Raw genomic sequence first — 13,816 nt, 5'->3', positions numbered from 1 at the left:
CCTAGTTGCTCCGCGGCATGTGGGATCTTCCCAGACCAGGGCTCGAACCCGTGTCCCCTGCATTGGCAGGCAGACTCTCAACCACTGCGCCACCAGGGAAGCCCCCTAGACCAAATCTTATAAACCAATTTCTTCCTTTTATAAACCAACTTCTTCCCATTTACAAATGAAGCACTTGAAGCCTAGAGGGGCCCAGGGCTGAGCCAAGGCCTCACCTGGTGAAGTTTCACGCCTACCCTCTCACCTCTGACCGAAAAAGAGCTGGAGAGAGAAGAGGGTGACTCCCTTTTTCTGTCAAATGGGTCAGAACAAGGTCTTGGCGCAACACATTTCATAGCTGTCACTCCTCATTCCAGCCAAGTTCACGATTTCAGATGCACTTTAAAAAATTACTGAAGTCTGCTGGCTGTAGCTTGTAAGTATAAACGGTTTGGGAGTTAAAACTCTCTGACAGTGTTTTAATGGACGCCCCCCCCCCCCCCCCCCCGCTTCAGTATGTCCAGGAACTGCTCTGGCGGGTAATGTGACAACATGAACTATCGAAGGCAGTACCTTACTAATGAATCATTTTCTCATTACTATCAAAATAATTAGATTTGTGGTGAACTACAATAAAAAACAAATAAAAACTTTGCAATTTTTCTCCTGGAAAACCAATGACGACCTGAAGAAACTTAGAAAAGATTCTTGAAAATGTAAATGGGCCTGAATGCGCCAGGGCGGTGCAATCCTAATTTTAAGACTGTGCGGGGGTCACGACGGACCCCAAGTGCCACCAGCAAACATGTCAACATCTGAATGTTGTTCTTAAAATGGAAAAGCAGCTGCGGTGACACGAGCTTTAGAAAATAAAACGTCCATGAAGCATGTTTCTGTTTTTAATTTTTTTGCTTTGATAAATCAGTTGCTTCACAAAAATCCCTTTCAAAGACAACAATCCAAGAAAACAATTGTTACAGTATTCACATTTAAAGATTGTCAGTTCATAGACCAAACAGAACTAAAACAGGGGAGGATGGCGGAGTTATTTCTGTCCCTAACTGCCAGAGGTGGGCCGTTCTCACCTTCCGGGGATGTCTGAGCTTGTCTAAAAGAAAAAGTGCTCCAACACTTTCTCACCCAGGTAAGAGTCGGGTCACGGGCAGGTTATGCAGAGATTACTCCCGGAACCCTCGGGGCTGAGGTTCCAGCATCAGGGCTCTGTGGTCTGTGAGCGAGCTGGGGTCGGGGCCCATCGCACTTTGCACACTGGATAAATGCTTACACTGTCTTATTTCTGGAATCGAAACACGGAAAGCTCCGTTAGTGCAGCAGCTGGAGCGTGGCCGGGGCATGGCCCAGCCGTCCGCTACCGGCTCACGAGCTGAGCAGCAGGTGACACATCACGCTTAACCTGGGTCTAAACCACCGTCAAAAGCATCCTTCACAGGGAAACAATTTAACAAAAGCAAAGTCAGGATCGAACTTGTTCATTTAAAATGAAAGCTCAACGGGGTCGTGCTCTCACAGATGCTCTCAAAAATCCGAGGGCTGGAAAACGGGTATTTATTAGGTACCAACTGACCACCAATACGCCGGGCGGCGGTGAACAGTCTGCCTGTCAGGTTGTTTAAAATCCCCTTAGTTACTCATGGGAAGAGCTTAAAGGAACCTCAGGCTGTGTCCAGAGCGCCCTCTCTCGAATGATCTTCATCCTTGTCCTCTGAATGTGGCGAGCAGGACGCAGACTTCGGCTGGAGGGAGTGTGGCCGAGACCCCGGGCACCGACGGCTGGACCCCCACGCGGCCCCGCGTAAGCGCTGCCGCGGCCTGTGCGGCACGAACCCCCGGGACAGGATTTCTGCTGCGGAGAAACGCTGACCTGGAGCGACCACCTGCCGCGGTCACTGATCTGAGCCCAAGGGCAGAGGGAAGGGGGGGCGGGGGGAGGCGAGGGAGGGAGGGAGGAGGGAGGGGCTGGCCGGCTTCCACAGGGCCTCGTCTTAAATTCCAACTTCGTTGGACTTCAAATGATCTTTTAAACTGGTGTAGACTTGACTTAAAATATTTGAAATTGTTTACAAATGAGGAACGCAATAGCTGCTTTAAAATGTTATTTTCTCCCCCAAAAGAGTCGAGAATCAAGTTTTTCTTTTAAATCTCCTGAAATATTTTAAAAGAAATTTCTGTGTGTTTCTTGCTTCCTTCTGAGCTACCTAGGAAGTGCTCTCCTGTGAGTAACTTTAATTATTAACAATTTCGGGGGGGAAAGTCAGTTCCAGAAAACAACCTGCACCAGCTCAAAACACCCGCCATGTAGCCTTGGTCCACACCACTCACTGTCACTGCTTCTCAGGAACTGGCGACCTTCCCGACCATAAGACTGTCCTTGAGAAGTGCGCTGAGCTTGACGGTTACACCAAGATTTCCTCCGTGAAACCAGGGGCTCTGTTTCCTCTCTGAGAAAAAGCCCCACTTGAAAGCAAACCAATGGAAACAAATCAAAACCCAACGAAACAAACCCAGTCTGCTCTTGGGGTTCATCTGGTCACCAGGAACCGAAGTCCCAACACTACTCCAGATCTGACGTGATCAAGTCAGAGGGAAGAACCACGTGCAGGAGAGAACACCGACCCCAGGACCAGCGTGAGACACGGCGGCAGGAGGGCCCCCGTCACCCCATCCTCCGGGCCCCGCTAGTTCCCCTCCCACAGTGGATGTTTGTTAATCATGTAACAAAGCCGAGGGTTTGCTCTTTACCCCGGCTCTGAGCCAGCGGGATAGAGGACACTTTATATTCGTTTATCATAAACATTCTACACGTAACATCTGGCTGACTAAAAAATTCTAAAACAACACCCAGCTAACATGGTACACTAACCATTTAACTGTGGTCAAATTTAAATTAGACTGAAATATGTCAGTAAGAGCTTTTAACTGACCACTGGCTACCATTTCTTAACTTACCTAAGCTCTACTTAGCAAGTACCTTTAGATGTATGTTTAAGATCAAGTGTAGGATGCAATCTGAGCATTTACGTCTAGACTAAAATTTGAAGATATCAAAACTTCATTAAATAGGTGTTTCTTTTATAGGAGTAAACGTAAATTGCTACCCTGGGATAGCAGAGAACCATGGAATGCTAGCTAACTTTGGGCAAGTTCGTGAAATTTGGTCAATTCAGAACGTTCCAAATCGAGAGAGTAAGCATGTACTGTTTCTCCTCTAGAAATTTTATCCTCGATATAGTCATAACCCAATTCATAGCGAATTTATAAAAATAGCTCTTTATCCAATAATTCCAGCAAGGTAAAAATAGGAGTTTCTTTTCACATATAGCAAATGACACAGGCTCACGGAACACGAGAGAGCGGAACCACACTTAACTCGCCGTACACTCGCCACCAGGTCACACGCGGTTTATCGCTGTGTGTTGTCATCGCCTCGCACTGGCAGTTTTCAGGGGCAGAAGCTTCTTCCTAATCCACGGGCTCCACAAGTAAACCAGCCCACTGAGACCTGCTTCCACCACAGAACTAAATTGAAACTGCATCATTGTTTAGAAAGCGGCAGCACTATTCCTTAACCTAGTCAGGGGTTCAGGGGGCGGGGGAGGGGGTCTGTCATTCATCATATTTTTAGCGTTAAACCTTGAAAGAATTTCCTTAAAAACACACACACACGCACACACACACACACACACACCTTGAAAGAAGTCGCTGCACCAGCAAAGACGCCCTGGAAGCTTACTAGGAAATACAAAAGTGCACTCTTCTATGCCTACATATAAAACATATTAGAAATAAAACTGTGTAAAATGTTTGCTGTGCAAACTATAAAACGCGGGGCGGGCGGCCCTACTGCAGGGAGTCGCTGTTCTCCAGCACCAGCCCGCCCAGGTGGCCGGGCGCCAGCGCCGCCCCGCCGTCCCCCGTGCTGTCCACCGAGTCGTCCTCGCTCTGCTCGGCCATCATCACCTGCTGCACCGCCAGCGTGGCCCCGTCCGACGACAGGGGCTGCAGGCTGTCCACGGTCATGCTCACGGGCGCGGTGATGGTCACGACGGCTCCTGCGGCACAAGGCGGCTGTCACCACGCCATCGGCGCTCGGATGCAAACCGTTACCCCTCGACCCGTGGGGCCGGGCTGCCCGACCTCCCGCGAAGCCCCCTGCACGTCCCTGGGACCGTCTGCAGGGAGTTAAGGACCCGTCTCTAGGACGGGCCCCAGACCCTGCGCGGCTAAGCTCTCAGTCTACGGAGGGTCCGAGGGTCAGGACGGTAAAGGGCACAGACGCCTGGGGCGAAAGCCAGTGCCACACGGAGGACAAGAGACCCAGGACACAGGGGAGAGGCCACGAGACGACACAGGCGGGGAGACGGGGTGGGAGGACTGGGTCAGAGGAAGGCAGGCCAGTCTGAGAGGGAGAAGGAGAACCTGCGACACGCGCTCCTGCACCTCCGGCCCGACAGCAGAGGAGGGGAGACCACCAAGGGCCCGCGAGCGGGACACCAATGAAACACGCGGGGCCGAGGACGGCGCGGCGCTAGGGAAGCCCACACGGTGGGTCACACGTGCCCGTCCATAGAAATCTCCACAGCACCAACGGGTGAAGAAAGCAAGAGGATGTCATCTGTGGTATATATAATTCATATAGCATAACATGTTTAGGAAGATTTTAGAAACGAGTCATTCATGCATTCATTCTTGTCTGTGCACAGACCACGGCAGCAGACACGCACTGGGAGCCGCCACAGGACACTGGTACCAAGGGCCGTCTCTGGAGAAGATTAGAAGCCAGGGCGGAGGAGAGACTACTTCTCACTGCATATCCTTGCCTGAACTTCCTCCCCAGGAGATAGGTATTGCCTTTTCCAGGAGCGGGGCAAGGGAGGGGGAGACAGAGAGGAAAAAAACCTTTCCAACTAATTCTTGAATTAAAAAGGAAAACAAAAACGGAAAATACAAATGATTTAAGTATGAAGGTAAAACCACTGCCTATCAAAACCCAAATAAAGAAGCCAAAGCTTTAAACGCACATACCACGAGGGGCCCATTCCAAGCCCAGGGCCAGCCCAGCTCTGGGACACCCTGAGCATTGGCGGAGGACAGATGAGCGCATGTGTGCAGGAAACAACTGAGGCCGGGAAAAGAATCAGCCCCAAAGATGACAGAGCACAGTGTCCAGAGCCGGCAGAGCTGGACTGGACACACCCCGAGGCACAGGCCCCGGGCCGGGCGCTGACAGGCCCCGCCTCTGCCGAGGGGGAAAAGCAGGCCGGGAACCAGCACTGCTGGGACCACCAGGCAAGAACCAATTGCAAAAGCACAGCACAAGAGGATCAGAGAGTGCCGAGTAACCGAACTGCTGGAACACAGCTCAGGGAGACCTGGAGCGACACGGAAACACCCATCCCCCGATAAGCTAACACCCACAACGTCTGACCTCTAGTCAAAGATTACCAGGCACGCAAACAGGCAGGAAAACAACCCATAATGAGAATTCAGTCAACAGAAACCAGCCTAGAGCTGACAGATGTTACAATTAGCAGAGGAGGTCATCAAAACAGTTACTGGTGACTGTGTGCTGTTTGTTCCAAACTTCAGTAGACCGTGAAAGATACAAAAGCTCACATGGAGTTTCTAGACAATGTCCAACATGAAAAACACAGGGACAGGATTAGCGGAAGATTAAACATCACAGAACACAAGACTGGGGAAGCTTAAAAATAGAAACAGAAACTATCCAGGATGAAACAGAGAAAAAGAATCCAAAATCCTGGAAAAAGCAGCAGTAACTGTGGGTTATAATGCCCTATCATATGGGCAACTGGAGCCCCTGGCGGAGGGGAGGTCAGAAAATATATTTGAAGAAATAATGGCCCCAAACTTTCCCAACTGAATAACAGTAAACTGCTGAGCGGAAAAAGTAAGAGAATGAGAAGGTAAGAATGCGATAATAACACAAGTTATTACATTTAAAAATACACACACACAACCACCTGAAGTGTGAGGAACTCACGCACACAGAAGATACTCGTCAACTAAACACAGAAACAGTGGCCCGTGATGAGGGGACGGGGGTCAAAGGGAAGAAGAAAAGCCGAATGAGGGCCGCAGGGACATAAAGGGTGAAGCGCCAGGCGGTGAGCGCACGACACGTCCACTCCCTGCACTGAAGCAGGAGGGACACAAAGAGACGGGAGGGACCTCGGGGGACTGGCCTTGGACCCGGCTCTCCCGGGCACACCTGCGCCCCTAACAAGCACCAGGACCAGCGCTCTCTCATGGTCACATGCAGAAAGACCACTGCCTGCCCTTGGTTCGTGGCCTCACACACCCCCAGCCCCCAGGACGGCGGCCGCCCACCGGCTGCGAGGGCACAGGCCCGGGCCCGGTCCCCACCTTCGGACACGGTCAGCTCGCTGGCGGCTGGCTGTGCGGCTCCTGAGGCGATGGAATCGGGCCAAAACCTCTGGACGGGTCTGTTCTGAGCAGTTTTCTTCTTTGTTTTTGGAGTTTCTGAGCAACTAGAATCCAACATCGGCTGCAGGATTCGTCTTCTTGCATTGATGAACCTGTGCGCAGGAAACAGGTCAAAACGGCCTTTCCGAGGCCGTCCAAGGCAGTAACAGGCCCACCTGACAAACCACACGAGCAGAAACGCATATTCCCTGTTAGAAGAAGCACTCAGAGTAACGACACGCATTATTATCTAAATGTCCAGAGAACAGGGCTGTTTTTAAAGTAATTCATTTGAATAAAGACCAACTCTTCCATGGTGCCTTTCTTCCACGTCAATTGATTTATTCCGTTTGTGAAATTGATATTCATAATGACACTGATGATACTGTCAAAGTTGTGAATGTGGGGCATGATTTTCTCTGAGGAAGAGAAAGGTCAAAGCAGCAAAACTACATACCCTGCAGTCTCGTGACGCCCAAGGCCTTGCAGGCTGTGCATCTCTTACCTGAGGGTCCCACCCGGCCGAGCCCTGAGTGTGGACAGATGTCCGGCTCTGAGGCTGCCTAACTTCAAAGTCCTAAGATTCAAAACCGTCTACAATTGCACTAGGACATATTCTAATAATACAGATGAACGGGCTGGCGCCTCAGAGCTTCGTTCAGGGTCGATCTCCGGGCCCTGCAGCTGGGCGTGAGCAGGACTGGGAGGGTCACAGCAGCCCCGGCAGCTCAGCGCCGGCCCAGCACCGCCTGGGAAGGGACCCCGCTGCCGCCTTTCAATCTGTCTCTTTATCCATCTTTGTCAAAGCTGCCGCGAGGCAGAGGCATAAGCTAATGATGAGTGTTGTCCAATCTCGCTCCAAGATATAATTTTTGCAAATATAAAAGGAAAGAAAGTCACAAAAGGTAAAAATAGCTCCAAATATTAACTAAACGACTTTAGAAAGTTTAGAATTTATAAAAGCCATGTTTTAAACTGTGATGAATTTCAAAATTAAAAGTTGAGGTCAAACCTTCTAGATAAGACAGTTCTGTTAAGACAGCAGAGGAGCAACTTAGGGAAGGGCAGGGAGTCCACAAATGAGGAATAAATACGAGGAGAAGGCTGATTGGCGACAATCGCATCAGAACATCCAGAGACGCACCTCCGCGCCTCGCATCCCTCAATCCACCTATCGCTACACCAGACACAGTCCCTACATGGCACCGCATGAAAATAACGGAGAACATGCTAAGACGTTACACAACTCACAGCCGCACAGTACTCGAAACTTTTGAACTCCTGTTAACACTCTATCTAAAAGATCTAACAGGAAATAATTCAGAGAGTATGGTCTATTATGGCTACCCAAGTGAAAAATACTGGCCCAAATGCAAGGTACTAGAAATACTTGATGCAACGCCAAAGCATACCTCCTGCATACACAATTGCCCCAAATGGAAGATTTTATCATTTATATTGGAACTCACCTGACCTTCAAGTTTAAATTTAAACAGTTAAAATGAAAAGATAACAATGTTTACAAGTGGTAGAATCTGTATTTCCTTTTCTTTTATGCAAGCCAATTTCATTAACCTGAAATCAGTTCCTACATCTGAATAATAAGTAAATAAAAATGAGGCAAATGACTACCAAGCAGAAAGCAAGGGCACACCTAGACCTCAAAGCCGCTTCGTGACGTGAACGCCTCTTATTTAAGGGAAAAACCATCACGGTCAGGGTTCAAGTGTCCACACTGACATGTGACACAAGAACCAGAACAGGGTGTTTCATAAAGAGACGCTTCCCTCTCAGGACCCTGAGGCCTGCTGCGGGGCAGGACCACCGCGCAGCCGGCCAGCCATGGGACTCCCTCCCCGAGTCACGGCTGAACAAGTGACACAGGTTTCAAAAGGTGGGAGGGGTGCGGAAGGGCCACCAGGGGTGAGGGGAACTCACCCCGGCCGTCCACCGCCCAGAAGAGCTCGTGCACGGAAACATCGTGTTTCTGAGTGGAGGCTGGGGTGAGGGGCGCTGCTTAACGCCCTGGAGAAACCCATCTCTAGTAGAGGGAGGAGGATGTCGGCCAAAGGTCCTCAGTGGGGTATCGAGCATGGAAAACTTAAGGTGAGAGCGTGTGTGATTTATGCTTACCTGGCTGCCACCAATTCCAGACTCTCATAACACAGGAATGCTAGTTAAAAGAACTCATATACTTCAACCAAAATTTACTACTTATTGGTGTCAGGATTGCCAGGTGCTCTGTTATGCGGACAGCACAATTTCAGAAAGCGGGCACAGCTTACCAGTTGTTAACTTGGAGTAGTGTCAAATTTGTCTGAGCAGCAATCTGTTTTTTCTCATCTTCTGTCGGGTAGGGATGCTGAAAATAAAAAGAAGGGTCACCGTGAACTTCAGTTTTTAAAAAGGAACTCAAGATCATCCTGGTAAAACAGAAGCACACAAATAATCGTTAGTAAAAACTGGTGTCAAGGGTGCTTGTAGCTAAAACCTAACTTCAGTCTCATCATTTTTTCCAGAAATGCCTAAAACAAATGAAGCCTTTCTCCCAGCTGCCCAAGAACACAGGTGTTGCAGCAGCTGGTGAAAGCCCAGGCAGAGGCGTGACGCAGACAGGAGTCCGCACGCTCAAAGGCCACGGCGAAGGGAAGAGCGCGGGGCACGCAGAGGGGCCCCTGGGCTGCTCCAGGTGCTGCTCGAAGCACCCGAGACAATCTCTGGCTTTTGTATCAACATCACAGGTGTAATTCAAGGACCGTAAACTGCATCCATTTAAAGCAGATAAATGGCTGAGTTTCGACCCACAGCAAGACAGAGCGTGCAGGTCACCCCCGTACATCCTACAGGGATTCACTGACTCCTCACAGTCACAGAGCTGTCGTCACCTTAATTTTACGACGAGGAAACGGAGCAGGGCAGCGCACACCGTCCCCGCACCCTGGGCCGGCTGAACAAGAGGAGGCGGGAAGCGGATGGGGCTGCTCCAGGCCGCCACATTCAGGCGACACGTTTCTGTCACGGGAAGTGCAAGCACGAGCTGACACCGGGAGGCACAGGTGTCACCTATGGCGTCGCTAGACTCGCGTGTGCGGCCGGCAGAGAACTGAACTGAGGGCTGGGGACGGGGTGTCTGCTATTTACTCTTTATTTCACGTATGACTGAAATATTTCACTCAGAAAAAGCCAGAAGTATAATAAATACAGACACACCTAGGAAATACTGCAGGTTCAGTTCCAGACCACCTCAGTAAAGCGAATATTGCGATAAAGCGAGTCACGAATTTTTGTGTTTCCAAAAATGTTATATAAAAGTTATGTTCACGCTCTACTGTAGTCCACGAAGTGTGCAGTAACATTACATCTAATAGAACAATGTACGTACCTTAATTTAAAAATACTTTATTGCTAAAAAATGCTAACCATCTGAGCCTTCAGCTGTAATCTTCTTGCAAAAGTCACGTCAAAGATGACTGAGCACAGATCATCACATCAAATATAATAATAATGGAAAAGTTTGAAATATTGAGAGAATTACCAAAATGTGACACAGAGATATGAAGTGAGCAAACACTGTTGGAAACAACGGCACCGACAGATGTGATCCATGCAGGGTCGCCACAAACCTTCAGTTTGTGAAAAACGAACATCTGAGAAGCGCAATAAAGTGCAGTATGCTTGTACCAAAATTCACAGACGTACCGGAGGAAAACAATTTCTATCTACAGTAATACACAACTTCTCCAAGGTCGGTTACCATCTGCCTGTAGAAACCAGTACGACATTCACTCTAAAACTTGCACGCGCTGAAGGCCCTTGTTTTGCACCGACCAGGACCCCAGGGAGTGACTGGCACCAACGAAGTAAGGAGGTGGGGTCCGTTCTGGTTTGTAAGGGACACTCAGTGTGTCCGGAAAGGCACTGTGCATTCTGGGGATAATGGGACAGCACCGCATTTATCTCAACAGCAGTGGTCCGACTCCTCACACTAACCAACAGTGATTCACTTCCATTCTACAGATGAGCATCTGGCCCCAAGGGAGAGTTTATGGAAACAGAAATATTGTTCTTGTCCTTTGAATAGCTCATAAAATAAAAAGGGGGCAGGAAGCAAGTACACAAACCAGAAAACAAAACAAAACAAAAAACCCACCAAAACAGTAATAAGTGCTGCCTAGAGTATCAGGAAAACTACAAGGAGAGGACAGTATTTCAGAGAAATGAGGTCAAGAAGAAGACATAGAAGATGCTTCATAGGAAAAAAAAAAAAAGGCATTTTAATTGAACCTCTGAGCAGGGTCTATTTCAGAAATGATTAAAACATTAAAGGAAACTTAACAGGAAAACAGCCAATTCCATCACTTACTTGTGTTGTAGTCCAATCACTACATTACAGACACATTTATCGGTTGTAATACTCACAATGTATTTAGAAACATGTATGTTCTGCTTTTTCACTTATGTCCACGTACCTAAAGTTTCCTAGTGCTTTTGGCCCTTGCTTATCGTGTTAACTCGCTGTACAAACTTCCATCAAATTGACAGGTCCTAACTCACACACCAACCCATTTCCCATCATCGCAACGAACAGCACTGTAACATTCTGTCCCTAAACTTCTCCATTGCTTGTGACCCTCGCTAGGACCAGCTTCTAGGCGGGGTCACACTGCCGATGACGACCGCATTCTCCCGCGGCACGTGAGCCGCCCGCTCCGGGCAGAGGAAGGGGGCTCAGCAGTGACCAGGGCCAAACCCCAGGGGGACCAGAGGCGACAGCCGGGTGAGGATGGAGGCGGGTGCCCAGGCACGGACGCGGCCTCAGCCCAGGCGGGGGGCGCCCCCGGGGGCGAAGGGGTGCTGCGGAGACCCGAGGGCACCACGGTGCATCGGGTGGAGGCGAGGAGGCCGGGGAAGTGAGGGCGCGGCCGCAGCGGGTGACGGCGGCACTGACGCCCAGGGGCAGGTCTGGGCCGACCAGCTCAGCTCTCAGGAGCGGCCAGGCCGGGGCTGCGGATGGACAGATCCACAGAGAGGGGCTTCTCCCTACCGGCCCTCCGGCCCTCCGCATCCACCCGCACGCCCCCCGGGCCCCCTCCCTCTGCCTGCACAGGCCGTAACCCAGCGGTGCGCCCGCCTTCCCACCTCCATCCCGCCACGCCCCCCGGGGCCAGCCTGGTCCTTCCCAACCTGGCAGCAGCGAGAAGGCTGTCACCCCTGGAAGCTACTCGTGGTCACACCCTCCCTCGAGGTCGGGGGCGTGGGGACTGGGGCTCAGGCAGGTAACCAGCGAGCCTTCCCCAGAAATCGGTGGGCAAGCATGCGCCCTGAGACAGGACGGCTTCAGGAGGACATGCTGAGGTCCAGGTGAGGAAAGGGGGCACGCAGACAAGGCACGCCAAGCTCCCCTTCACGGTCACAGGCCCATGTGCCAACCCCTCTGTCCACAGCTCAACTCCTCATCTCCCTCCCAAATCCAATGTATCAAACATCGCTACTTTCCAAGGTTTTGCCCCAGAGCACCTCTTCTCTGCCCACTTCTCTAATTAACCTCACCTGCCCGCAGGCACCCTCCATGGGCAGTTTCTCTCAGGGGCGTGTACCGTTAACATCAGCTGAACTTATTCCGTCACCAGTTTTTGGGTAACCCTCCCTTCTGTCCTGTGCTCGACCCATCATGGACAATCAACAAAACACTGATTCTTAAAACCAGGCCTACCGGCCCACATAAGTCCACTTTTTCTAGAAAATAAGCCAGAAAGCAAGCATGGCGGAGGTCTGGCTGATGGCGGAGCGCGCGTCCTCACCCCGATGTGCTGGAAGAGCCAGGACCTCATCACGCTGGTGGCGTGCTTCGGCAGGACCCCCCTCTTGTTCTTAGATGAGCCGTCATCTTGGTGCAAGATGCTGAGATCCTGGTTTAACTGTAACTGAAGCTTTTAAACAATTGAAAAATAACGTTAGAAAGCATAGACAATGATGACATATCCAAGTAGCTTACGACTGCAGACGGAGAGAATAACCAAGGATCTTACGACTAAACGTCTTATTTACAGGAAAGGCATAAACACTGGGACCCTGTAGGGGTGATTTTCCAAGGATGTGGCCCCTCGTGCTGTAACCCTTTACACTCGCGTCTCAGCCGCGCAGGGGCCCCCCGTCTGGCGACGCAGGTGGGACGGGCACGGAGAAGCCCCTAGTGTCCCACTCTGCACGCAGCCGAGCCCCGCCCTCACGCACACTTGTCCTCAGCTTGTCTCCTCTAGCGACAGATGCGACAACAGCCCGTTTCCTGGCCTGGAGCAGGATTCAAACAACCGACAAGGACGGACGGGGAAGCTGGAAGGGCCACTAACTGGGTGAAAACCCATTTAAGAAGCAGTGGGGCCCCCATACCACTCCCCATCGTTCTCTGCAGGTGACTGATCTGCCCCAGCCCTGCAGAGACTCGGGGTCTCTTTCCCAAAGAAACAGACCAGAGGCTGAAGACCGAGCACAGCTGGAGGGTGGGAGGAGGGGCAAGGCTAGAACGAGGGTGAGGAAGATCTGCACACAAGGTGGGAGACCCCGCCCACTCCTGCCCCTGCAACTATGCTTCCGCCCCAAGCAAGAGATCAGAGTCCTGCTCCAGGGAAACAGAAGGAAGAAAAGGCTGAGGGAGGGCATAATTTGGAGGCCAGGCCACAGGTGAGCCAGCCTGCCAAAGCCCAGCACCTGACAAGCACCAAAGAGCATTCTAGGGCCTCATGTTTACATTTAGAAGGACAGCCAACTGCCCCCAAACACGTGAACGCCTCCATCACAAAAAGCCAACAGCAAAGCGAATGAATGGTATGACGTGGGGGAAACAGGGAGAGTGCAGAAAGCAAAGCACATGTCAACCATCCATGAACCAAGAGTAGGAGAGCACAGTGGGTAAAGAAGAGTCTCAGAAATTACAACTACACTTGAAATGTAAAACTTAACCGATGGGTTGGAAGATAAAAGGCAAGTTCTCGGAAAGTAGACAGAAAGTAGACAACGGGAATACAAATATAAAAATACAGAAAAATCAAGAGACTCGGTTCAGACGGTCTAGCGTCCGATCAGTAAGGGCTCTGGAAGGAGAGATTGTGCAGGTTGGGGGCGGGGGCAGGGCTGTCACAGAGAGTTCAGGAAAATGTCCCAGTCTTAAGGACACGAGGTCCCCGGCAGTGTCCAGCGCAGTCGACAAACAAGACCCGCGCCAAAAACTCAGGGAAAAGAGACGCGTCTGACAGAGGAGACAACACAGAAGACAGGACAGCGGAGCTCACACGGACCTTCTCGAAGGCAGCGCGGCGGCTAGGACACACTGACAGCGCCCAGGAAGCCCCTTCCCGACCTGGAATTGTACATG

The 13,816-nt window shown here is 50.8% G+C and overlaps 1 protein-coding gene across 12 annotated transcripts in view; it reads right to left on the bottom strand.

The window, feature by feature from the left end:
- Nucleotides 1–865: 865 nt before the first annotated feature.
- PKNOX1 (PBX/knotted 1 homeobox 1) overlaps nucleotides 866–13,816 on the bottom strand; it is a 44,777-nt gene continuing 31,826 nt past the window's right edge. For all 12 annotated transcript variants that reach the window (XM_059921655.1, XM_059921658.1, XM_059921648.1 and 9 more), the window contains 4 exons: nucleotides 12,246–12,374; nucleotides 8,730–8,806; nucleotides 6,385–6,557; nucleotides 866–4,049 (listed from right to left, as the gene is read on the bottom strand). In XM_059921655.1, coding sequence (XP_059777638.1) covers nucleotides 3,838–4,049; nucleotides 6,385–6,557; nucleotides 8,730–8,806; nucleotides 12,246–12,374 — 591 coding nt within the window. In that variant the 3' untranslated portion in view covers nucleotides 866–3,837. The remainder of the gene's footprint in view (nucleotides 4,050–6,384; nucleotides 6,558–8,729; nucleotides 8,807–12,245; nucleotides 12,375–13,816) is intronic.

Source organism: Balaenoptera ricei, chromosome 4 (genome assembly GCF_028023285.1).
Source record: "Balaenoptera ricei isolate mBalRic1 chromosome 4, mBalRic1.hap2, whole genome shotgun sequence".
Classification (NCBI taxonomy): domain Eukaryota; kingdom Metazoa; phylum Chordata; class Mammalia; order Artiodactyla; family Balaenopteridae; genus Balaenoptera; species Balaenoptera ricei.
This window is presented reverse-complemented; position numbering and strand designations above follow the sequence as displayed.